This window comes from Limanda limanda, chromosome 1, assembly GCF_963576545.1.
Source record: "Limanda limanda chromosome 1, fLimLim1.1, whole genome shotgun sequence".
NCBI lineage: Eukaryota > Metazoa > Chordata > Actinopteri > Pleuronectiformes > Pleuronectidae > Limanda > Limanda limanda.
Window position 1 is genome coordinate 23,498,832 of NC_083636.1, and position 26,433 is coordinate 23,525,264.

The following is a 26,433-nucleotide window of genomic DNA, read 5'->3' on the forward strand; positions in this document are numbered from 1 at the left end:
AGCAGTCTCATATCCCCTAAAAAATGTTTCCCTTCATCTTTGTCAATTGTGGTCATGCTTTGGACATTGCAATATCTCTCCATTTATGTTAGACACTGTATTTTTATGTCTATTGCAGTTTTGTTCGGCCTGGGAGATGGATCCCTCCCATATACCTCTCTCTGACGTTTCTAAATGATCTTTCTTTTTAAAGTTTTTTTTTGGTAGTTTTCCCTCTAGTTGATGGTCAAGGGCAGACTGTGTTGCAGCTTCTTAAGCCCTATGAGGCAAATGTGATTTGTGAATATGGGCTATACATATAAAATTTGAGTGGTTGGTTGCTTGGTTGATGGATTGAAAAGAAAGACAATTTGATCAGGGCATGGCTATTCAGCTTCAATAGCATGGGGGGCAAATAGGAAAATCACTGGGGGTTCATGGCCATGGGCCACCCAGAATATTTGTCAACTGGTGGCTACAAATAACTTTGTAGATTATTATGAAATAAACAGCAACCAGTTTCAGACAGCAACCAGTCTATACATATAAGAAAGTTGTGGTTATAAGGCCTAATGTACCACGATTACAACAAATTTGGTAACAAAGTTGGCCATAAAAGCCTAAATTTGTTGCCTCTGGTACATTCCTCTGCCAGCGTTCCCTCATAAACACTAATCTTGATCATTGCATATTTTTAGTTTTCTACCTGATTGTTGACATGCAGTGAATTACTTAAAGGGAAAATTAGGAGTTAGGAAATTAAGAATGAACTTTCATTTTATTTCACACAAAGCAGGAGCAAATGATTCAGTGACAACATAAACCACAAATGTTGAGTATATATAGGGGTATTAGTACCCAACTTTAAACTGTATTTTAAGGCTGTTACCTTTTGTCACTTATTAAATTGATTTGATAGTAATACCTCAGCCCCATGGCTAAATATTGAGAGGAATGTGATTGACCCAAGTCCATTAAAAACATTTGTTAACAGATCTTTCTGCTAGGGAATGTCAACTTAAATATGGACGACCACAGAAGAAGTACTTTCCAGGAAGCTGCCTATGAAATCAAAGTAGAGTGTGAATCAGTTTGTTTCGATGAAAACAAAAGGACAGCTTGAATCAATCCTCATTCTTTTTATTTTGAATATGGCTGAGACATGTATTAGATGGCGATACTGCACCCTCCGTACAGCAGAGGGCGACGTGCAGCCTATAGCTAACATTAGTTACAGTCGACCAACAACTAAAGAAGACATCAGCTTTCTTGTGATCAGTTGTACACAGAGGTTGTACACCGCGCACACCACGGGACGCACTGCTGTCTGTAGCTTTCTGTCCATGACAGGAACCAGGAAGAAACCTTTCCGATTTCCCTTCTGCTCTACTCGGCCAATCAGCAGCCTGGATTAACTGTTAGCCCTTAGCGTTAGCACATCACGGATTAACCGTTCACTCTTTGGAGTGAGGAGCAGTGGAACAACAACAACACAAGGCCTGTGAGTATTAGACATGGGTTAGTTTACCTAACCCCCTTAGTCAGGTGTAGTGTTGTTAAAGTATGTGGCTTAACATCGCAACGGTGTCATCAGCTGTTTGTGAGACGCAGGAGAGGACGATGTCGTCGGGGTGCTAAACATACCATCCCTGTCATTAAGAGCGGCTGTTATACGGTGAAAAGTGCATGTGGATAATATTTTACTAAAGTATGTGTTTGTTACGCTGTCATCAACATCAGCTACGCAATTTGCGGTAATGCTCCACCCCCTGCCCACACCCACAAATACAGCGCCCATGTTGCTTTCAGTAAACAGTGTACAACCTATGTGTACAACGCAACTTACTTCACCTTTTTGTCAATATTTTGACCGTCAAAGCAGAGGGTTCTTGGTCCATGGACATTGCGGGATGGACAGAGGTTATTTAAACACCTTAAACATGGAAGTTTGATCCAGGATTAAACAAGAAAGCATGATTTCCCCCTGGACATAGTCATGATGGCCCAAGTCATTTTTTCAGGTTTTTCAGAAAACAATTAGTTTTGATCAGATATTGAATATATGCTATTTATTAATAATTTCACTCAAAAAGGTTATGGCAATAGATGACTATTGACATGCTAATAACAATGTCTGTCAATGATGTAACATTTAGGAATAAATGACATTTTTGAACAAGCCTTTGTGACTTAAGCAATTTTAAACCTTCAACTCTGGCAACAATAAAGCATAACTAACAAACTAACTAAACATAATGCTGAGGAGGCATGTGCATCCCCTCAGTTCACCCTCCAGCTCTTCTTTGCTGGGTTCTTGACTGATGCCTATTAATGTGGCAAATTGTCAAAAAAGTAATGACACTCAACAGGCATGACGTGTTTCATTGACTGGAGGTCCTGGAACTTTCTCTCCTTGATTGGCAGAGCACATGGAAACATTCCTATCCATGCTATCGGCTCATTTGGCACCTGTACCCTTTGTGGCAGTGCTTCCCATGCAGGGTCCTCCGAGAAGAACAGCTTGAAACGGACCTCGCATTCACTGCTTACCTGAAGAGCCCGCAAGTGATCACAGTCAGATCTCCAACTTTTTGCCTGGTCTGATGCTAATGAAGTAAGATTCATTCATTTTCAGGAACTCATCATGCTTGAGCACCTTCACATAGTAAGGTGATGGCCTGATTCTTGCAGTCTGGAGTTTGATGACGTCGTCTCTCGGGGTGAAGTTATCCGTTACTATTTTGCGTTAAATAGTCCTATGCTTGCTGTCACACTCCATTTGTGTTTGTTTAATCTCCTTGAGTTTCTGGATGGTCTTTGAACACACACTTCAAAAGACTCATCAAAGGATGGTATAGTCTGGATCGCTTATGACATCATCATCATCATCATCATCAGATTTATCCTCTTCATGGTGAGGATGTGTCTGCTTGGCATCTTCAAAAACATCAACGGGAGTGCTTGTCTGCTCCATCTGAAACAGAGTCTTGGCCTGGTACATGCTGCTTCATCTCTTCGACTGCCTCATTGTCATTTTCAGTGGATGAGGCCTGATTGGTGTTAGAATTGTCAAGTGCATCTCCTACCAAAAAGGAAAAACATTTCAACCCTTTTCCTAACTCTCTGCTGTAGGACGACAGGGGCGGCTCCTATAGTGCAGTGGAGGGGCAGGAGGCAAAGCCAGTAGGCAGAGAGACTGCACAGAGGAGCGAGACGCAGAATACAATGCCTCTGTTCTTCAGGAAGAAGAAGCCCAGCGATGAGTCCCAAAAGAGACTGGAATATCAGCTGTGCCGGGTAAGAATAATGTGTCCACCAGATAACCTCCAGTCACTGCCTCACTTAGCAGCCATTTTTTGTGATTAGTTTTACGAGATTATATTTTTTTCATCCATGAAAATCTATCACCAAAGCGTAGAGCTTTTTTATTACATTTTAGTTCACATAACGATTGCCTTTATCTCTAAATAATAGGACTTCTATTTCAAACAAACCCAGTAATTCTGATTCCTTGCTTCTCAGTCTAAGGAGGCGGGTGCCGATGACATCCTGGATATCTCAGCTTGTGAACTCTCAGATGTGAGTATGTGACTGTGAACAGTTGTGAGACAAGCATTACTGATTGCAGTAAAGATCAAACTGTGGTTTGAGAGATGGGATCTCTTCGAGCTGTCCTCTTGTGATAGGATCACCCAGGATGGAGCTTAATACCAGGTCTGAATGGAGTCCGGTCAAACATATGCAAAATATAAGTGGCAAACCTTCGTACGTTGATCTTCCTCCAAATCCGCCCTCCACACGCCCATTTTCAACCATAAATGGTCAGTGCAAAGCATGTCATCAATATTAAATTATGCTGCTGGCCAATGGGTTCCACGGCCAGTCATGGCATCATGCGATGAGAAGAGGAAGCAAAACTTTCTGAAACTGACATCGAGGTGTTTGTTAGTGAGGTGGAGGTGAAGAGCGATTTTATGGGACAGCAGTGATGTCACTAATAAAGAAAATACACTGATACTCTGCCACTGCTGTGGATAAAACAATGTGTGAGAGTGAGTACGATAGAAAGAATGGATCCTGAAGTAAAAAAAAATACAATTCAAAGGTGGGGGCATAACAAAAAACCCTCTCTGAATTTGAGGGAAATTGTTGTATTGTCTGTTTGTATTTTAATCGCCCAAAACTGCAGGATTATTAAATTCAGAGACTGCTGTGATGTCCTCAATTCATAGAATTCAACAGAATTATCATTAAATGCTTGTGTTTGTACTGGGATGGTTCGGTACTGTTGGTTGATCTGTGTGATACTGGAATCAGTTCAGCTCAGAGATCACAGATCAGTAGAATCTATATCAGCTGATCAGACATCGCTGAACCCGCGTTTCCTCCTCATCCTTCCATTCGCGTGCATCCGTCATGCACCAGTGTCACTGTCACCACAGTATTTATTTAAGAGCATCGTACCGATTACCTCTCATCAGTGGATCCTCACCTCCACTCTGGGATACTATTTGGAAAGTTTCTTCATTTCTTATAAGTGATCTAAAGGTCGTTCTGGGTGCTCTGTGCGCCTGATGTCACAGTCACTGCAGTGATTTGATGATCCACGCACAGTGTTAGAAGATATTGTTAAAAACTGGTTATGACTCAGCTCTGTAACTCCGCTGTTTAATGGAATCTGAATGCAATTTGCTGTAAGTTGTTTATAGATTTTTTAATTAAAAGATTTGTGTGGAACAGATATGTTGCGCGAGCACATCTAAGCTGTTGGCTTTAATGTTAATTATGAAGTGGATCAATAATCTGTACCAGTTCACCACCTCACGTCTGCGTCACCACTTTCCCGTCTCCAAAACGTTCTTACACATGGGTCAGAGTTTGTGGGGATATGAACATTTTCCCGTCAAGTTTGTTTTTATAAATCTCAACGTTTGCGTGAGAATTGGCATACGTACGTTTCAGGCCCCGTTTTGTGCGTATACAATGGTTATTAATGAGACCCCTGGACATGGTCATGAGATAAATTTCCTTATGTTTTATTTCCTACACATGGTGATCGAGATGTTCTTTATTTCATGCAAAGTGCCCCAACTTCAGCATTAAATCATTTGGGAAATCTGAGAACACAACAGAACTATGAAAATGGGAAAAGTGAGAGTAAATCAATTGTATTTTAATATATGCAATGAACAGTTCAGGAGGTCTTATATTTTTCTTACTTCGCAGTGTGAAGGTGGGGTTGTCAAACCTCTCTTGTCCTGGGCCACATTGAAGGACAGCCTAGCTGATGTCTTCTCACCCTAGAGTTGCTTCTTATCACCAAAAGCTCTCTTGAAATCTTTGCCAGCGTCGACAACATGCCCATTTGCTCGCAGTGAATCTTGAGCAGTATCTCCTACTGTGGTCTTATATCAGCTGTTTCAGACATTACCCAGAGCTTTGATGAGGGAGCTGGAAGGGGAAACTCAGGAGAAAGATCGGAGCGATCGACTCAAACAGTTGCGTTCTTACAGTAGGATGTCACAAGGTTATTTGTAGTTCAATGCAAGTCTAAAGTAGCTGTAGGGAATTGAAAATATAGTTTATCCCTCTAAGTGTTTCACATGAATTGATTTATTTGTGACGGGAGCTGCTTCCGCCACATATTGATTATCTCTTAAAAATCTTTTCCATTTAAGTTTATTGTAGAGCTGCATGCAGCACAGTGATATGCTCAGCCCCTCCGCGCCTCTCTCTCTCTTCCTTGATTAATTTGAACATAGTAAATACATATTGTATGTTTTTAATGAATGTATAGATGTTTGATAGGGTTAAGTGGGTGTGTGCCCTTATTAGTATTTGGACAGTGCTGTACTATGGAATAAATCAAAAGTCACCAAAGAGCCGTTGAAGCCGACTGACAGCTGATCCAGCTGAAACAAAATGTCCAATCATATGACGGTTCATAGGAGAGGACAAAATGTGATTCCTTGCATCTTAATCCTTCCAACTGAAGATTCCATTTTACACATTACTGCTTTATCTGCAACAGAAACTCTTATATATTCTGTATTTATTAGTGTGAGGTTAGTTCGACAGATGACATATTACGGGTGCTCTGTTGCAGGTTCCCTCAAATGCCTTTTCCATGTGCAAGGTTCTACAGAAGAAGGTAAGGATACACTGTGCAGCTGCAAAGTTATTGACTATCTATTTGTTATGCATTGTATGTAATAAGTACTTTATTACTAATATCAGTGTCAGTTTATGTGGTTGACTTATGTGGCAGTCAGACAGACATTTCCTCTGTTGTTCTCCTACAGGTCTTTATCCTCCACAACAATGAGCTGAAGTCACTGCTGCCCAAAGGATGCGACATCTGTTCTCTGGCCACTTTAAAGGTAGTGTAAACTAGACACAAGCAAGAATATGACAGTGTTGTATGATTTACAAACCCCACACAGAGCAGGACCTCCTTATTTATAGTCAACTTTTAAGCAAACATTTAATGATAGAAAATGTAAGATTATTAATACATATATATTTATATTTAGATAAAAAAAAGATCCCTGACCAATGCCAGTCCAATGAACTAAGCATGAGTTACTCAGTCTGTCTGTTTCCAAAGGTTTTGGATCTGCATGAAAATAAGATCACATCGCTGCCAGAAGACATTGGGAAGCTGGCCTCACTGCAGGTAACGTCATTCTGAACTTGACTCATGATACAGAGAGAAGGAATGTGAACAAATGTTGCTCAATTGCTTGTGGTCATTTTGTGTCCTGTCAGATTCTGAATGTGGAGAAGAATCGTTTAAAGGTATTGCCAGATTCCATCGGGGACCTGCAGCTTCTGCAGACACTCAATTTGAAAGGTATGATTCCAACTGCTTGTTTGTCCACTAGTGAGAGTACACAAGGCCATGTACAAGTGAAATTACATTGGTTATGTTATTTTTTAGTTTAGTTTATTTTGTTAATTTTAGTGTAATCCTAAAACTATTTTACAAAACAAAACCATACACTTTTAAACATTCCCTGAATACAAAATGAGCAAGAAGAAGAAACAAACTTTTACCTGTACCTTACATATATATATATATATAATATAACAATACATTTATCAATTGCTATCATCATAACATACTTTATCACTTTGTATATAATAGGTAACTTTCTCAGTGAGCTGCCATCAACAATTGGCTCTATGAGCAGCCTGCGCTCCCTGGACCTGAGTGATAACAACATTGTCCAGCTCCCCAAACCTCTGGCCTACATCCGCACGCTAGAGGTGTGTGTTCTTGGAATGACATTTGCAGAAAGATGTAAATCTAGATATGACTTTACACAAACTGTGTGTGTGTGATGTGTGTGTGTGATGTGTGTGTGTGTCTTTGTCTCTGTGTGTGTGTACTGTGACAGAGCTTTACACTTGATGCTGCCAAGATGACCTACCCACCTGCATCTGTGTGCACAGAAGGCACAGAGAGCATTCAACGCTTCCTATGCACAGGTGAGAATTTAAACAAGCACACACACACACACACTTCATAGTCTGTGTGGTTTTTGACTTAAGTTCCTTATATTCTTTATGCTATTGTTAGTTGATAAATAACTTAGAATCACAGTTTTAAGATATATCTGCCTAATGAAAACCAATTTTCTCCAATTAAATTTTTTCCCCGTATATTAGCAATACTATATATGTATATATATATATATATATATATATATATACACTCACCGGCCACTTTATTAGGTACACCTTGGTACACGGTTTGGACCCCCTTTTGCCTTCAGACCTGCCTTAATTCTTCGTAGCATAGATTCAGCAAGGCGTGGCGTTTAAAAGATGCTCAATTGGTACTAAGGTACAAAGTGTGCCAAGAAAATATCCCCCACACCATTACACCACCACCACCAGCCTGAACCGTTGATACAGGGCAGGATGGATAGAAGGCAGGATGGATCCATCCTTTCATGTTGTTTATGCCAAATTCTGACCCTACCATCTGAATGTCGCAGCTGAAATCGAGACTCATCAGACCAGGCAACGTTTTTTTCCTATCTTCTATTGTCCAATTTTAGTGAGCCTGTGCGAATCGGTTCCAATACAACCGGTACCTACCCGGACCGAAATGCAACGGAGATTTCGGTGCTTCATTTCGGTGCCTGAGCCAATGGAAGACTGAGGTCTCCGCTCCTCCCGCCTCCTCACACTTCCGCTCCTTCCTTCACGGGAAGCGGTGGGTTACATTACATTTCATTTAGCTGACGCTTTTATCCAAAGCGACTTACAATAAGTGCATTCAACCCTGAGGGTACAAACCAAGAACAACAAGAATCAAGACAGTAAAATTTCTTCGAAATAAAGCAAAACTACAGAGTGCTATAAGTAAGTGCCATTTTAGTGTTACCAAAGTGTTAGTTTTCAAAAGTGGTTAGTGTTTTGTTTTTTTTTATTCAAGGTACAGTCGGAAGAGGTGTGTTTTTAGTTTTCGGCGAAAGATGTGTAAACTTTCAGATGTCCGGATGTCGAGTGGGAGCTCATTCCACCATTTAGGAGCTAGGACAGCAAACAGTCGTGATTTTGATGATTGTTTAGCTCGCAGTGAAGGAGGAACGAGTGGTTTAGCTGAAGCAGAGCGGAGAGAACGTGCTGGTGTGTAGTGTTTGACCATGTCCTGGATGTAAACTGGACCTGATCTGTTTACAGCATGGTATGCGAATACTAGTGTTTTGAACCGGATGCGGGCAGCCACTGGTAGCCAGTGTAGGGAGCGGAGGAGCGGAGTAGTGCGAGTGAATTTAGGTTGGTTAAAAACCAGTCGAGCTGCTGCATTCTGGATGAGCTGCAAAGGTCGGATGGCAGTAGCAGGTAGACCTGCCAGGAGGGAGTTACAGTAGTCGAGGCGTGAGATGACCAGGGCCTGGACCAGAACCTGCACCGCCTTCTGAGTGAGAAGGGGGCGTATTCTCCGGATGTTGTAAAGCATGAATCTACAGGACCGCGTTGTTGCAGTAATGTTGGCAGAAAGGGAGAGTTGGCAGTCGAGTGTCACACCCAGGTTCCTAGCAGTCTGAGTGGGGGTCAGCACGGAGTTGTCAAAGTTAATAGTCAGGTCATGGGTGGGAGAGTTTGTCCCTGGAAGGAAAAGTATTTCAGTCTTGTCAAGATTAATCTTCAGGTGGTGAGCGGTCATCCACTGAGAGATGTCAGTCAGACAGGCAGAGATTCGAGCTGCTACCTGTGTTTCTGATCGGGGAAAAGACAGGATTAGTTGGGTGTCATCAGCATAGCTATGGTAGGAAAAGCCATGTGAGTGAATGACAGAGCCGAGAGTGTTGGTGTACAAAGAAAAGAGGAGAGGACCCAGGACCGAACCTTGAGGGACCCCAGTAGTGAGAGGACAAGGTTCAGAAACAGATCCTCTCCAAGTTACCCGATAAGTGCGTTCGTTGAGGTAGGAAGAGAGCAAGGAGAGGGCAGAGCCTGAGATACCCAGGTCCTGAAGGGATGAGATCAGGATCTGGTGGTTCACTGTGTCAAATGCAGCAGAGAGGTCTAGAAGGATAAGGACAGAGGAGAGAGAATCTGCTCTAGCAGTGTGAAGCTGCTCAGAGACAGCAAGGAGGGCAGTCTCAGTTGAGTGACCTGCCTTGAAACCAGACTGGCGAGGGTCAAGAAGATTATTGTGGTTCAGATAGGAGGAGAGTTGATTAAAGATTGCACGCTCGAGAGTTTTGGAAACAAAGGGAAGAAGAGAGACAGGTCTGTAGTTATTTACTGCAGACGGGTCGAGGGTGGGTTTCTTCAGGAGAGGATTTACTCTTGCCTCCTTCAGAGAATTAGGGAAACAGCCATTTGAGAGGGAAGTGTTGATAAGATGAGTAAGAAAAGGAAGAAGGTCAGGAGCAATAGACTGGAGAATGTGAGAAGGGATGGGGTCAAGGGGGCAGGTGGTCGGGCGGGCAGAGGTTACCAAGGTCAGAACTTGATTGGGAGACAGAGGGGTGAAAGAGGAGAGCGAAGGGGATGAAGATGAAGTTGATGGAGGTGTGGTTCTAGAAGGAGGATCAGAAAAAGAAGATCGTATGTCATCAATCTTTTTTGTAAAGTAGTTGACAAAGTGGCTTGGTAGAAGGGAGGAGGGAGCAGGGGGACTGGGGGGGTCGAGGAGGTTTGAAAAGATGGAGAAGAGTTTTTTGGGGTTAGAAAATGAGGATTGAATAGTAGTTTGGTAAAAAGTGCTTTTGGCTGTTGAGATAGAGGCAGAAAAAGAGGAGAGAAGAGACTGATAGGCGAGCAGGTCGTCCAGGTGTTTAGATTTCCGCCATTTCCTTTCTGATGCTCGCATAGTGGCTCTGTCGGCACGCACCGAGTCAGTCAACCACGGAGCTGGGGAGGACTGGCGGACCTGTCATGACATAAGAGGGCAGAGAGAGTCAAGAGAGGAGGACAGAGTAGAAAGGAGAATGTCTGTGGCAGAGTTAGGATGCATGAGTGAGAAGGAGTCAGTGGAAGGGAGAGCTGACAAAACACAGGATGCTAGAGAGGCAGGAGAGAGGGAACGAATGTTGCGACGGACAGGTACAGACTCTGTTGATGTGGTAGGGTTGTTGTTTTGAGACAGTGGGAGAGAGTAGGAGATAAAGAAGTGGTCGGAGACATGAAGTGGAGTTACAGTGAGGTTAGATGTTGAGCATTTCCTGGTGAAAATATAGTCAAGGTGGTTACCGGCTTTGTGAGTAGGAGGGGAAGGACTGAGTGAGAGAGCAAAAGAAGACATTAAAAGTAAAAGATCAGATGACTTGTCTGTCTGGATGTTAAAGTCACCCAGGAGGATGAGTGCAGGGCCGTTTTCTGGGAAGTTTGAAAGGAGTGTGTCTAATTCCTCCAAGAAATCTCCCAAAGAACCTGGTGGACGGTAGAGAACAACAATAGTTAATTGTACCGGATGAGAAACTGTCACAGCATGAAATTCAAAAGACGTTGGGGTAAAAAGTGGAAGCGAGTAGAGAGAAGAGGACCATTTGCGGGAAATTAGTAAACCTGTGCCACCACCCCTACCAGTGGGTCTGGGTGTGTGGGTGAAGGAGAAGGCCGAGGAGAGAGCAGCTGGGGTGGAGGTGTTGTCCGGTGTGATCCAAGTCTCAGTGAGAGCAAGGAAGTCAAGCGATTGCTGTGTAGCAAAGCCCGAGATGAAGTCTGCCTTGCGGGTAGCTGACTGGCAGTTCCATAGGCCCCCTGTGACAAGGTGTTGGGTATGTGTGGAACGGGTGGGATAGATAAGAGAGGAAAGGTTACGGTGTCTGTGTGACCGAGTGCAAGGCCTATAGTATCTACGAGTAGAAATTCGCACGGAAAGTTTACACATATTCAAAATAAAATGCAGTTTTTATACTCAGCCTCCCCCTCAGCCTCCCCCGAAGACTCCAACGAAGACTCCTTTGTCTTTATCCTCCGAGTCTTCATACGAGGAGTCTTTACACAGACGCTGAAGCTGACGCTCCAAACATTTGCTGGTTTTAACCAGAGTTGACGATGAGTGGCTACAGCTGTGCTGACCACTCCCCCTGCTCAGGAGGGAATCTCAGACACCTGGTGTTAATAGGGCAATCTCAAACACAATAGGAACCTGTGCCTTTAATCAGTGACAGTTTTGCCAGAAACTGTTTCTGGACCAAGTGTGTTTAAAACTAAAGTTTAAAGGTCACAGAACTTCCTCTAACAGAATAGGAATAAAAAATCTAAATCACTTACTCTTTAACAGAATAGTAATAAGAATCAAGCACTTTACCCTTAGCTGGTGTTGTTTTAGCTCAGTCACTTGAGTGAAACTGAAAACAATAAGCAAAAATCAATAGACAAACTCTCAATAAACAAACAAGCTTCAATCTCATACCATTTAAGGTAAGGCCAAAACAGTTCAAACTATCAATCTAAAACAGCAGATACAATAGTAATCTAGCAGAGAAGCTTATTAAAGAAGATACTTTGCCTGAATCCAAGTGGTCCAGTAGAATGAAACCCCAGAAGTTAAAATGCACACTGAGGTTCTCTGGTTTTGAGAAGGTTTTTAATCCCTAACTCAGCTGTGCTGACCACTCCCCCTGCTCAGGAGGGAATCTCAGACACCTGGTGCTAATAGGGCAATCTCAAACACAATAGGAACCTGTGCCTTTAATCAGTGACAGTTTTGCCAGAAACTGTTTCTGGACCAAGTGTGTTTACAACTAAAGTTTAAAGGTCACAGAACTTCCTCTAACAGAATAGGAATAAAAAATCTAAATCACTTACTCTTTAACAGAATAGTAATAAGAATCAAGCACTTTACCCTTAGCTGGTGTTGTTTTAGCTCTCAGTCACTTGAGTGAAACTGAAAACAATAAGCAAAAATCAATAGACAAACTCTCAATAAACAAACAAGCTTCAATCTCATACCATTCAAGGTAAGGCCAAAACAGTTCAAACTATCAATCTAAAACAGCAGATACAATAGTAATCTAGCAGAGAAGCTTATTAAAGAAGATACTTTGCCTGAATCCAAGTGGTCCAGTAGAATGAAACCCCAGAAGTTAAAATGCACACTGAGGTTCTCTGGTTTTGAGAAGGTTTTTAATCCCTAACTCAGCTGTGCTGACCACTCCCCCTGCTCAGGAGGGAATCTCAGACACCTGGTGCTAATAGGGCAATCTCAAACACAATAGGAACCTGTGCCTTTAATCAGTGACAGTTTTGCCAGAAACTGTTTCTGGACCAAGTGTGTTTACAACTAAAGTTTAAAGGTCACAGAACTTCCTCTAACAGAATAGGAATAAAAAATCTAAATCACTTACTCTTTAACAGAATAGTAATAAGAATCAAGCACTTTACCCTTAGCTGGTGTTGTTTTAGCTCTCAGTCACTTGAGTGAAACTGAAAACAATAAGCAAAAATCAATAGACAAACTCTCAATAAACAAACAAGCTTCAATCTCATACCATTCAAGGTAAGGCCAAAACAGTTCAAACTATCAATCTAAAACAGCAGATACAATAGTAATCTAGCAGAGAAGCTTATTAAAGAAGATACTTTGCCTGAATCCAAGTGGTCCAGTAGAATGATTTGGCAATAAAAAAGCCTTTCTTAGTCAAGCATCGTTTTGTGCACTTTTTTGAAAAAAGTATCGGTTCAGGCACCGTTTAGGCACCGGTATCGTTTTAAAAGTATCGGTTAGGAACCGGTATCGGATAAAAACCAAACGATACCCATCCCTAGCGAATTGTACCCTCAGTTCCTTGTTCTTAGCTGACAGGAGTGGCACCCGACTCGGTCTTCTGCTGCTGTAGCCCACCTGCTTCAACGTTCGACGTGTTGTGCGTTCAGAGATGGTATTCTGCATACCTTGGTTGTGTATCGAGTGGTTATCTGAGTTACTGTTGCCTTTCTATCATCTCAAACCACTCTGCCCATTCTCCTCTGACCTCTGACATCAACTAGGTATTTTTATCCACACAACTGTCTGCCGCTCACTGGATATTTTCTCTTTTTCGGACCAGTCTCTGTAAACCCGAGAGATGGTTGTGCTTGAAAATCCCAGTAGATCAGCCGAAATACACAGACTAGCCCGTCTGGCACCAACAACCATGCCACGTTCAAAGTCACTTAAATCCCCTTTCTTCCCAAATTCTGATGCTCGGTTTGAACTTCAGCAAGTCGTCTTCACCACATCTAGATGCCTAAATTAATTGAGTTGCTGCCATGTGATTGGCCTACTAGCTTTTTGTGTTAACAAGCATTGAACAGTTGTGCCTAATAAAGTGTCTGGAGAGTGTATATATAATAAAATATTAAGTTTTATTTGTATAGCGCCAAATCTGACAGGTTTGACAACATACCTGTGATGGATTCCTTGGTTGATGTGCTTTTCAGAGCTGGGAGAGGAGTACTGCCCACCATCCCAGTACCTCCTGCCAGTGCTGGAGAATGACTGTGCCAAACAGAACTGTGACCAGTGGGATGGTTTGGAGGAGGCCTGGCAGGTACATAAGGAACATGTGTATGGCTTACTGTAGAGCTGTTAACATGGACCTATACGTCATTGCCGCTAAACTGCAGACTGTTATTTAAACTTTCCTCTCTTTCTGTTGCAGAACAAATTCAGTGACTACGAGAAGAGAAAGGTGTGTGACTCCAGTTGCCTCAATAACCATCAGATTTCCATCTGATAGTAGTTTTTCAGGTTGTGAACATGGGTAATTTTACTTTGTCCCATCCTGTAAACTAAAAAAGTCCCCTTCCTCCAGCACAATAAGCTTTTGGATACCGGATTTTATCCACCAACGAAACATGTCTCATTGCAGACATAAATGCCACACAAGCTGGCATGGTTGTATAAAGGTCACAGCGAAAACAGTAAATGAAACTTCACACTTGTGCTTAAAGCTGCACCAATCTTGTATATTGTGAGAGTTGCCACTTGTGGTGACAGAGCCTCAGCGAATTATAAACAAATGTGCAGTTTCCTCCAGCTCTAAGCAGCTTTTTAGCATCTTTAAGCCCAGTTTTTGGTTTCAGTCTTACTGCACTCATCAGCAAGGATTGCAGCAGCAGTCACCTGTTTGCATTAAGAACACTGTGATAAACCTTCTACCCCATATCCCAGTATGTATTTACACCTGTAATTACAACAAATTTTAACACATTGAGATCTGATCTCTGTTCAACTTGCATTGAATTCTCATCACAACCTGTCCTCTACTGTATGCGTCTAGGGTGCATTCACACCTTTACTTTCATGTGGTCAAGCTCAATCGGAACACCCAAAACACCTTTTGCAAGGGAATACACTTCAGGTACCAGCTTGTAAAGATGTGGTTGTGTGTTCGACGGATGATGCTTTTCAAGCCACATTGAGCCAGTTATGTCAAAGTGATATGAGGTCGGACAGAGATTTCCAGCTTGGACATTTTGGTTGATTCTGTAGGGATCTGAAGTGCAAAGTTGAATTATAATGTAACAATTATATAATTCTCCTCAGAGGGTTCTTGGTTACTTATTATTGATATAGTCCAGCCTGGAACTATTTGGAGAACAATTGTTGGGGTCAACAAAGTAAGAATACATGCAAATAACATAACAAAATTAAAACGGTCATTAAATAATAAATAAAATAATTAAAATGCTCAAAGTGAAGCAAGACCAACCATAATAAAACCTAGAATTACGTTAAATCATGGAAAACATTGCAATACAAGCACATTTTAAGCTCCGATTCAAAGTAAGCTCCCATATTTCCATGGGAACACCCTTCCACGGCCTTGGAGGTCTTATTTCCCGTTTGCTCTGGTAAACTGCTGCAGTACTAGATAACAGCAAAGCTTTCTTTTAAAATAGATACGTGTGAATGCAATATATCGACACTGACATGTTTCTCCATTCTTCAGGATCAGAAGCAGCAGGAGAAACTGGCCTTTGAGCGGCACTTCGTAGAGAGGCAAGACGAACATACCCAGCTTGTGCTCATGAACACTTCCCGCAAGGAGAACATACTCAACTCAGTTCGACAGGTACACTACATAATCTGTGTGCAGCTTATGAGTCGTGCTCTCCTGTTCATAGTCTGTGCCCTCAGAACAAACATGTCACATAATAAAAAGGGTGAAAAACCCAATGCACAACACAAAATAAGGCACACCTAAGTCTATGTTTAAATCTTTAGTAACCAAATCCCATGAGAAGATCAAAACCTGTGGCACATTCATTTCGTACTGAAGACAATACAAATTGAAAAACAGGCTCAACAATGTCCAACAATGGCTCTATAGAGCTCTATGGCACTGAATTAGGCTTTTTTAGGATATTTATACAATACAAACAACACATACATTGTTGTTTTATTTCTATCACAGGATTTGTAACAAAAAAACTAAATGTATATACATATATTTACATGGGTATTGTTTTTGGTATGTTTTAAAGTCTATGGTGGAGTTTTTGTTTCTTCTTGTGGCTGTTCTCTGATGGAACTACCTTCATAGCCTGATATCTGATGCTAAACCAGCTATTGACAGGGAAGAAGAACAAAAAGCTAGTCAGCTAGTCTCAAACTACCCACTGAAGTAACTACCACTTACAGAGGTCTTTCTAATCAGTTACTTTTAAAAACAGGTTTGTGTTGATTTCAGACTTTACACATTAGTCTATTATATGTCTGATATGTAGGAGCAGGAGCGTATGGAGTATGGAGTCAGCCAACAGCAGAGGACTCAAGAAGCCGACAGGCTGCTGGTGCTGCAAAAAGTGAGACAAGCTGAAGACGGCATCAGCAGCCGTATCAGCAACATGCTGATGGACAACCAGCGGTAAGACCTGATAGAAGTGGCTGTGTTGGCTTTCAAAAACAGGGTCCACAGATGCATCTCTGTTTACTACTTTTTATTTATTTCTGTCTTTCCAGGCAGAAAAAGAGCACAGAGTTTCTTCAAGCCATGGAGGAAGATCGGTAAGTGGACAGTTGGATATTACAGCAAAAAGATACAGAAGGAGACAATCGCACACATGGCAGCATTCACTTTCAAGATTTAGTATGTGTGCAGAGCACTTTGCACGTACTCTTAAATAAGACAAACTTTTAAACAACACACAGTGAAAAGATATTAAAACTTTCATATTAATAGATATTGTGAATCTGAGCTTAGATGGTAGAACTTCTATCAGGTAGTTTGTAAGCAAAGAACCACACCACCTTACAACCACAAGTAACGTTTTTCAGTTCCAACAAATCCAACAGAGTGAGACATTCTTGTTGTTCTTTTCTCATCACTGTAGAAACTTTCTGTTTTTGAACCATGACCTACAGTATTTGAATCAACAAATAAACTAATGTCTTCTATCTTCGTGGTAAAACTAAAAGAACAAAGCAGCACTGGGTTGAGTGAAATGTTGATTGGATAGATGAAAATTGTATTTGGTTCAGACATTCATGGCCCCCTCAGGATTAATTATGGTGATGGAAATTTAAACCTATCCAGCATTTTTGTATCAGCCTCGGCTGTACCTTGAGATGAAGAACGTGGTTGTGTTGGTCACATGGTTTCATGCCGATGTAAGAATTTGGCTTAGAGCATGTCACAACCTCAGATCTGCTGGTGAAGCTTTCTAAACTAGTGTTTAGTGGGTATCATTGTGTATTGCTGTTTGCAACAGTGTCTATTCTGATACTTGTTTCCAAATTTGACACACACACACACCACATTAGTAGTGGTAAAGGAATTTAATTATATTATTTCTACATTTCATAATGGTTTTCTTTTCAGCCATCTAGCACCGTGTTTACTGGTAAACCATAAAAATATAAATGTTGAATCCCCATACAGGATCCGTATGGAGCATCTGACTGCCATCACACAGGAAGAGGCCACTTCACTGAGGAAGAGGGAGGTGGCAGGTGAGCAGCTTGTCTGTCAAACCTTCACTTATATTTGGAGCAGCTGTTTATAAGTGTGTTCATCAACACACTAAGAAATATTTGTTGTTGGTAATAATTGATTTCTCAAAACAATGTATACACTCCGTTATAGTTACATCTGGCTAAAACAAATGCAGTCTAATAAACCAATATGTAGTTTGTTCACTTTCTAATGAAATCTTATAGAGACGTGTTTATTCAACTCTATGATCATATGGAGAATGTAGTGTGCAGTGCTGTTTTACTCTGCCTTACAAAGAGCAGGGTTCCTAATATCAAACCTGGACTTGATAATAGAAACACTGGTTTGTGTAATGAAGTACAACTCAATAGAACCACAAACTGTGTCAGTTTGTGAAGTGAGCACCCATCATGCTCTCATCTGCACCCTGTGTGACAGGCACACAGACACCACTGGTTATTGTATCAAGGTTATGCGCACAACAAGCAGTTGGATTGAATGTCAAATACCATTCTCTCTCTACTCTTTATTTTTCTCTTCATTCTCCCTCTCACCTTGGCTCGGTTCCACAAGTTGCCTTAGAGCCTGCTAAAGATTTGTTAAATTGCAACTAGATTTGCAGCCGCGGCAATCATTTTACAGTGGCAAACAACCTCTTTGTTTAATCAAAAGTGTTAAAATCTAAAAAAGCTTCCTCAAAAATCCAGTATCCGGCAAACTCTTTACAAACCTTTGTTTGTAATGTTACCTTTTTATTCTTTGTCTCATTGTATTCTCTCCCTATTCTTCCTTGACACAATGTTTTCTCTTCCTCCAAAATCTTAATCTGCTCATCCCCTGTCTTCTTTCTTGAAGCGGCCATGCAGAAGATGCTGTCGTACAGCTATGCTATGAACCTCCTTCAGGAAGCTAGTGACTGTCGAAGACGGAGCGTGGTCTCTGAGGCCAATAGAAGGTCAAACACACAAACACACCAGATCTGATATCTGATCTGAGCAGATGAATGGTAACATGTGGACCTAACAATTCAAACATGTTGTAAACTTCCTATGTGTTTCATCTTTCCTTTTTCTTTAACAGTATGGAGAATTCGGACAAGAGGTTCGATAAGATGCTGTCCCTCCAAGCTTTGGACAAATCTAAAGCCATTGCCCACATCTTGGAAGAGGTATGTGATGCCTGACATTTTCCTGAATCTAACTTGGTGTGAGTCAGAGTTGTGCCTGGTTTCTGCAACCAGGCCGAATGACCTGTAATGAACTACGCTTGTTCTCTGCAGGAGGAGATGCAGAAAGTTGCATTCCAGGCATTGCAGTTGCAGAAAGATGCTGTACACGGCTCCATCCGCAACCAGGTCTGTGTGAACGGGAGGAGACGGGTGGTGTCAGGGTCTGATCTGTCAAGCGTCAGACGAAGACTATTTAAACAACTTCAACATGCTCTCATAGTTTTCAAGACATCCCAATGTAGCTTTTGTTCAGACTATAAGCTTGATGTCTGGTTCTCCACTGTCCTCAGATCAAGCTCATAGAGGGTGAATTAATGCAACTGACTAAACTGGAAATTAAAAGACGCAACCTGGATGCTGAGAACCTGCAGGTGGGTTTCATCATCCCCTTTCTCTGTCTTCCCACATTTACCAGATTTTGTTCTCTTCCTTCCCTTGATTACTATATATATAATTTTGGTTATTTCCATGTCATTGCTCCATGGCAACACTAATGTGCCTGCTGATGTTGAAGATATTAATGAGAAGTAAAGGGACGTTGCAAAGATAATATAATTTAAATTGGGTGATAATAGTAAATATGCAAATGATAGGTTTCATTTTTAGACTTTTTAACAACATTTACTAATGACTGTGTATTTTTACTCTACCTCACGGGTTGGTGTGTGTTCATGGGTGTGCAGGAGGTTCTGGTGGAGCAGCGCACAGCTCTCAGTGATATGTTGCAGCAGCTGCTGAAGCAGAGGGAGCAGAGAGAGCAGGAACTGCGGCAGATTCTGGTGAGGAAACAGCCTCAGAGGTCACTAATGTAGACTACATATCAACTCAGCTCTAATTATATGGTGCAAAATCATACCAGAGGTTATCAAAGAGCACTTTTCGGAATAGGTCTAGATTGTATTCTTGACAGCATTATTTACAGGTACCTGACATTTTCTAGTGGGCAAGGACTTGGTGACAGTGGCGGGGGAACCTTCCCTTTTACCAGGGAGAAATCTTAAACAGAACCCGGCTCTTTGTCTGACTCGAGCGATTGTTTTGAGAGGGTCACTTTGCCTTTTATGATGATAGCTTCACTAACTAATCTCTTGTAGCATTTCCTCATGCTTTTCTCCATTGCATCATCAGTTGCTCACAAATTTCTATTTCTTAATTTTTACATGAATTTCATATTCACCTTTAGCCTGTGGCCATCTGAACTATAATGTTAATGATCCCATCTCCCCTGTTGTCGCTGCAATTCAGGGGGAGAATGGCTGAATGAGATCAGTAAACATTGTATGTTTTTTAGGTGGAGCTGGAGCAGAAGTGTGCGTCGAACCAGCAGAACTACTGGATGATCCAGTATCAGAGGCTGTTGGATGCCAAGCCCATGACACTGCGAATGCAGGTGCAGTACAGAGCAGAACACTACTGACACAAAGAGACATGGGAAGCATGAGCGTACTGTTGTAAATCTCTCATGTTGTTATAGGAAGCGGGCGTTGAGAAAGAGCTGGTGAACCTGTTGTGTAAACTGGCGGCTCAACATTACCTGCCCATCCTGGCTCATCATCGAGTGACGACTGAGGCCCTTCGCCACATGACCTCCTCTGACCTCAAGAAGGTCTGTGTGCAACATCATCAGTAACACATTTTCCAGCAGTACCCACTCTGACATCAGAGATATTCGACCACATAATAGTCATCAACTTGAACGTATTTAAAAACATGATTAGTAACAGATCTCTCTCGTCAAGCACACTATATTCTCTAATGATGTGATGCTAGTGTCTGCTGCAACCAGGACAAGGTTAGAGACTAGCTAGGGAGCACAGTGGAGTATTGAGCTGCGAAAAAAACTGATATTTAAGTCAGGAGTTGATGTAGAGGAAAAACATAGATCGAATATACTTGGACTAGTAATGTTGCTCTGTGTCTGCTGATATGTTAATGTGTAGCTGTTTTATATTTGTATGTGTTTTATAAATTCCACAGGTAGTCAGTGTTGGGTCCACAGTCACCCAAAAGATGAATTCTGATGAGGATTGTGCAGAATGATCAGTAGTGTATATTTATCTGTTTTCAGCTTGGCATTAATGAGTTAGGAATCCAGAAAGCTCTTCTGAACTGGGCCAAGGAACACCAACCAAAAGGTACTGTACACACATTCTACATCACTATAGATAACAAAACTATTGTTCATTTGGCAACAAAGCAAAGAATCAATCAGTGGCCACACTGGTCACAAAACAATCGTAAGAGCAAATAGTCATAGGATGAAATGAGACAACAGGAACATGAGCACAGAGTGTACTAACATTCATGTAGTTTGATGCTGCAGCTAAATTTTACAGAAGTGACTTTTTATTCCAATCTGTGCATCCAAGAAGTCGTCACAAATTTGTTTGTGTCCTGAAACAGGACATTTTTGTAACTCAAATATCCTTTGTCCAATCAGCCCCAAACTTCACACTAGTGATAAGAGGCCTGGTCTGAAGTTATCTACATTTCAAGATTCAGAAATAGTCATAGATAAAGATTTTATCAAATGACTGCAACATAACAAAAAGTTTAAAGTCAATGAAGGGGTTCTGAACACTTTGTGAATGGCAGACAAAGTCAATATCAAAAACATACATGTTAGGGGTTGGATTTTATTTAGATAATGTGTATCTACTTTGTTTACTCAGGTGTCATATATGGTCTGAAAAATTTTCTGAAAAGTTTGAAAATGTGTGGAATTCTTTAATGGGAAATGCGCAGGAACTCTGTCTCTGTTCTGATGTAACAAAACCTGCACATGTCCTCAGTCTATGTACCAACAACACTGCACATCTATAATGGGTTCAAAACACTGCTGTTCTTGAAGGGATAGTTCACCCCAAAAAAAAACAATTCCCTCATCTACTCACCACTATGCCAATCGAGGGTTTGATGAAGTGTTTGAGTCCACAAAACACTTTTGGAGTTTCAGGGGTAATCAGCGTTGCAGCCAAATCCAATTCAATTGAAGTAAATGGAGTCCAATACTGCAAACGCATTAAAACAACTGAAAAAAATAAATAAAATGTCTCCATACTGCTCCTGTAGTGTCATCCAAGTGTCCAATAGCCCCGACATTCAATTTCGACTCAAAACAGTGTCATTTACACCATGTTTTTAGCCTAAATGTCAGCTGTTATCCGACATTTACTACACTTAGCACGCCCCTCCATCTGCATAATGGTGAGTAGATAATAAGTGAATTATCATCTTCGGGTGAACCATCCCTTTAAGTTTGCATTGGCTTTCTGTGTATTTTAGAACAAATCTAGAACTGTTAACCTCAGTCAGTACACTGATTATGTCCTCCTTCAGCAGGAGCATGTAAGGTGGTCCCTCAGGATGAGGCAGCAGAAGTCATCCCCACAGCTCCATCTCCTCCCTCCCCTCCTTCTTTTCCCAATACATCGGCTGTCCAGACCCCAGGATCTCCTGTCACTCCGGCAGCATCCAGTCCCGTGGAGGGACCGGGGAGCTCAGAGTGTGTGGTCTGCATGGAGAAAGAGGTAAGAAAAAATGAATGCAATTTATTGTATTATTTGGTGCAGTTTGGACACAAATATTAATAGAAATTGAATAAACAAGTGACCCGTGCTCTGTAGCGATCAGTGGGCCAGGGCAGTGTGCGTTCAGTCTGTGGGGTTAAAATGTCTTCTATGTCCTCAGATAAAAATAGCAGGGTTAGACAACTGGGTCAAACCAAGGATAGATTTTTATTTTATTTTAACATATTCGACTGAGTCACCAAAACACAGCACAGGTGCTGATCTCTGTCATGGCGACAACATTCATAGAATCACTTCATATTTGGCAATTTGTCTTTAAAATAAGAATTATAAATTACATTTTGTTTCTGCAGTGCTCTCTATCTAACTGAATTACAGATCTTTTATTTTGAAAAAAAAAGTCACACACATGAACAGAAAAAAATTGTTTCTATTTCTGAAAAACATTGACTATAAAATCTTCATTGCACATAAATCTGGTAAGTTTTCTAACTTCACTCTAAACTGTCTATCAAAAGCTCTGCATACAACGTCAAGTACACAAACAATAAAAAATACATTATATATTGTAGACCTGAATGAGGGGGACTTACTTATACCAAAGCATAATTCTGAAGAAGAGCTGGAGCATTACCACAGGTCAATTAAACACAGCCTATTCCAATCATTCATATTTTCACATTCATAATCAAACAAGTACATCACTATTTTTAGAATTGCTTCTCTTTCACCACAGGTAACAGTTTTAAGTTTTGTCAAATCACCCAAATCAGTAACAACACAAATAGCAGTAGTTAGATACTCTGCCATCAAGAGCAGGACAACAAAAACAAACTGACCATGATTCATGGAAGCAACCAACATTTAGTAATTTAATCCACTGTCCATTCTACAAAAAAGCTTTAGTTTTCCCTGCAAACCCAACTCTGTTCAATTCACTCCAGTGTGACCAACACATAAAAAATAAATCTGCTCCCAGCGGCCTCATAAAACTCAAGTCAGCAAAACCAAAATGAAAAGACAAAATCTATGTTCAGTTATTATAGAGGAGACTGGTCACAGTATTTACAATGGACTGTCTGTTAAAAAGAAGCTGTCGGTCAGTCAAGTTTTGTTGCAGCATTGGTAAATCTGCTGAGGCTGAGTAGAGTTCTGTTAAGGCCGAGAACTCACAGATGAAACTGCATCCATTCTCTATTCTTAACACTTTTTTAAGGGATAAAAAAGATCGGGCCTTAAAATTCATTCGAAACTTCAGAAAAATGCTCTCACTTTGGAAAATCTTAGTAACAAAAGGAGTGGTAATTAAGTACAAATATTAAATGTTAGCAGCCATGCAAAGACTTTTGCATGCGACTGACTTGATTGTCTTCTCTCTCCAGTCTCAGGTCATCTTCCTGCCCTGTGGTCATGTTTGCTGTTGTCAGGTGTGCAGCGACGCTCTGCAGAACTGCCCTTTGTGTCGCAGCAACATATCGCAGCATGTACGACTCTACCACGGCTAGAACCAGCTGCGCCACTGCCCTTCACCGACGGCAACACCCTTTATTTATGCATGATCATGAAGCTGCTGTGGGCAAACCTCTTCCTATATAGAGAAGCTATTAGCTGGATTGTTAACAGCCAAGCAACGTTCCTGTTTTAATCCAAAACCTCTTTGTCATGTTTATTAAGAAACAAGTTTGAAAAGAATTCTTTCATGGTGTTATTTTACTGGTTATCCAAGCCTGTTTTTCTTTTTAAAACAGGCTTGTTTCTTTTGTTTGTATAATTTTTATCTCAACTGATATGTGCCTTTTTCTAAAATGTTATTATTTTCAAACAATACTATTTGTTTCTGCAACCAAAGTAACATGTGTTGACTAAGGCAACTTAGACAGAATCTACTGATAGTTCGTCCAGGTCCCTCTGTACTGTATCCTAACTTATCTTGTGTTATTCGGTGGGAGTTATCAAAGCATATAATGATAACTTGACTGAAAATTCCTTTTCAAACGAAGCTTCTCCTCTTTTTGATCTATTCTTGACATCCACCACACTATGGATTGATCAAAGCACCCAAAACTATCTTCTTGGGTCCTATTAACACCGTTATTCACCATTATCTAATTACTAATACAATGTTTTACCGTATGACTGTGTGGTAATCAGAATCAAAGACACTTATAAATATCCAATATGTCCGTATTTTCAGCTAATTAAAAAGTAGCAGACAATAATAACTGACCATAATAATAACAATGAGGTAGTGAGTATGAAGAGGAAGCTGTATTTGCATTATAAGTGTCGGAAAAAGGGATGAAGAATGAAGAAGAAAGAAGTTTAAGGTCACAGAAAATGGCTAAAATAAACATATCTTATATTTAAGTACAAATATATAATGTATGTCTATATATGTGTGAATTTACTGTATATACTGCCTATGTTGGAAGTAAAAATAAATTTCCGTAAAACAGTAAGAAAATAAATTCTACCAGAATCCCCCATTTGACATAAAGTGCTTAATGTCTCCTGAACATTCTGATACAGAATGTCCTTGTGTGTTGTATGTAGTTTGGAAACGTGGGTGCACACAGCACAGACATCAGAAATACTGTTTTGTGGTACCAGCCTCTCTCCCTGAAACTTTGAGATTTTATAGTTTGAGCCTTTTATTTTCAAAGTATGGCCCAATCTTCGACCTCCACACATGCTACTGCGATTAAATATGGGATTTTATTTGGAATATTCAGCACTTACGAATGTCATCTGTGACCTGCCATCTGTGTCTGGTACCTTCCTTTTCCTAACCTGATACTTTACTTTGACTATTATTATTTGATATATATATATATTGTACTACAGGATGTCCATGTGAGCGGTTACAGTCGGGGGGGAAGCCTTCTAGCCCTACTGACTACTGATGTTATTTTAAAGATGAAACCACTAAATGGTTTGTGTTTATGTTGGTGCTCACGTTTGTTTGTCAGAATGGTCAGAACTCTCTGTGTATCTGCAGTTCTGGAGAAAGGGAAGTTATTTTCGAGACTACTATAAGCTAATGGATGCTCTTAAAGTCTAAAGTTTACTGAAGCTTCTTCTCTCCATTCAATGGGAACAGTGGCATCTCGACCACGGCACTGTGACAGTAATAAGTCATTGCAGTGAGTTTAGCAGTTGTCAGTCTACCAAATGCAGAAGTAGACTGTGTAAGATTAGACAGTGTAAATATATATGATGTGACATTCTACAATATGAAATGGTCTTCTAATGACCCAATAAAACCTAAGATGGACTCAATATGTGTATTCCGGTGGATCAACAACAACGTCAGCAATATATTCACGTATATATATATATATATATATATATGATATGCACTGATGATATATATATAATAATAATGATATAGTAATGATAAAAAGAAGTTCAAATGCTGCATAATATCAGTCATTATTTATTTCACTTGGTTTTCACTTAGATAATGTTAGATGGATAAACAAATAAATGCATAAATTAATAAATGTTTCAAAAATATATACACAAGCAACATAAATATACTCATGTTCATTTATTATTATTTAGACATAAAATGTGTAGGCATTAGTAGCCTTTCTGTATTTGTATATATTGAAATAGTCATTGTGTTCCTTCCAAATTAGTGACAAAATGTTCAAAAGTGACCCGCCAGAGGTCCCCCATGTTACCAAATCCTTCATTGTCCATAAACAGGACTAGCTAATTATAAGTTTTAATGGCTATTTTTCTTCTTGGTAAGTTGTAGCTTTAGGCCTAAATAGTGGACAAATCAATCTGCCACTGTAGAATGGATCATATTTGCAATCAGCTTCATCGGCTATTTACTTATTTATATATGTTAATTAAGGGTTAAATAATCTTAGCACATTATCAGCCTCCTTAGCTGAGTATAGAGGAGGAGTTTCCTCAGTTCCTAATATTCCATTGCTGTTTATTAGGGCTCAAGTACTGATGTTGCTAGGGTCAGGTCCCTTGCACTTAAGGTCTGATGTCTGATGGTTTAGGATTATACTGCATGTAATACAGTATTATACTTAATATATGGCAGGAATAGAAAATGAATTGCACAGGGCCCACAATGGTTCCTTGAGGGACCCATTATGTTAAGGTAGTCTTAGTTGAGTAGTGGTCATCAAGGGAGACCAAATAGGTTTTAAGCCGGTTCAAAACAAATGTGGACAGACCAACAAGTCTGCATTGTTAGAATGAGCATGTCTTCATTATTAGACTATTAGATTATCACTTGGCAAACCAGTGTTTAATTAACAACTGTATCTTGCTCTGT

At 40.6% G+C, this 26,433-nt stretch overlaps 1 protein-coding gene across 2 annotated transcripts; it reads left to right on the forward strand.

Annotated features, from left to right (window-relative positions):
* Window positions 1–1,246: 1,246 nt before the first annotated feature.
* On the forward strand, window positions 1,247–24,616 carry lrsam1 (leucine rich repeat and sterile alpha motif containing 1). Of its 2 annotated transcripts, none has more exons than XM_061074309.1 (25): window positions 1,247–1,480; window positions 3,112–3,276; window positions 3,502–3,558; window positions 6,086–6,130; window positions 6,282–6,359; window positions 6,587–6,655; window positions 6,748–6,832; window positions 7,127–7,248; window positions 7,380–7,470; window positions 13,873–13,982; window positions 14,094–14,123; window positions 15,387–15,509; window positions 16,165–16,304; window positions 16,400–16,444; window positions 17,319–17,389; window positions 18,228–18,327; window positions 18,453–18,540; window positions 18,652–18,726; window positions 18,891–18,971; window positions 19,284–19,379; window positions 19,892–19,990; window positions 20,075–20,206; window positions 20,669–20,735; window positions 21,940–22,130; window positions 23,513–24,616. In XM_061074309.1, exons 2-25 carry the CDS (start codon window positions 3,205–3,207, stop codon window positions 23,633–23,635), a joined length of 2,190 nt encoding a protein of 729 aa, XP_060930292.1. In that variant the 5' UTR covers window positions 1,247–1,480; window positions 3,112–3,204; the 3' UTR covers window positions 23,636–24,616. The 2 variants fall into 2 exon arrangements, with proteins under 2 accessions (XP_060930292.1, XP_060930301.1); XM_061074318.1 differs by having other exon boundaries at window positions 21,943–22,130.
* Window positions 24,617–26,433: the final 1,817 nt, after the last annotated feature.

Excerpts from the sequence above, each read along its gene's own strand:
- lrsam1 (XM_061074309.1), top strand. The coding sequence starts at position 3,205 with ATGCCTCTGTTCTTCAGGAAGAAGAAGCCCAGCGATGAGTCCCAAAAG. Across the intron at positions 15,510-16,164 it reads TACTCAACTCAGTTCGACAG|GAGCAGGAGCGTATGGAGTA; the intron begins GTACACTACATA and ends TCTGATATGTAG. Across the intron at positions 20,736-21,939 it reads CAAGGAACACCAACCAAAAG|CAGGAGCATGTAAGGTGGTC; the intron begins GTACTGTACACA and ends GTCCTCCTTCAG.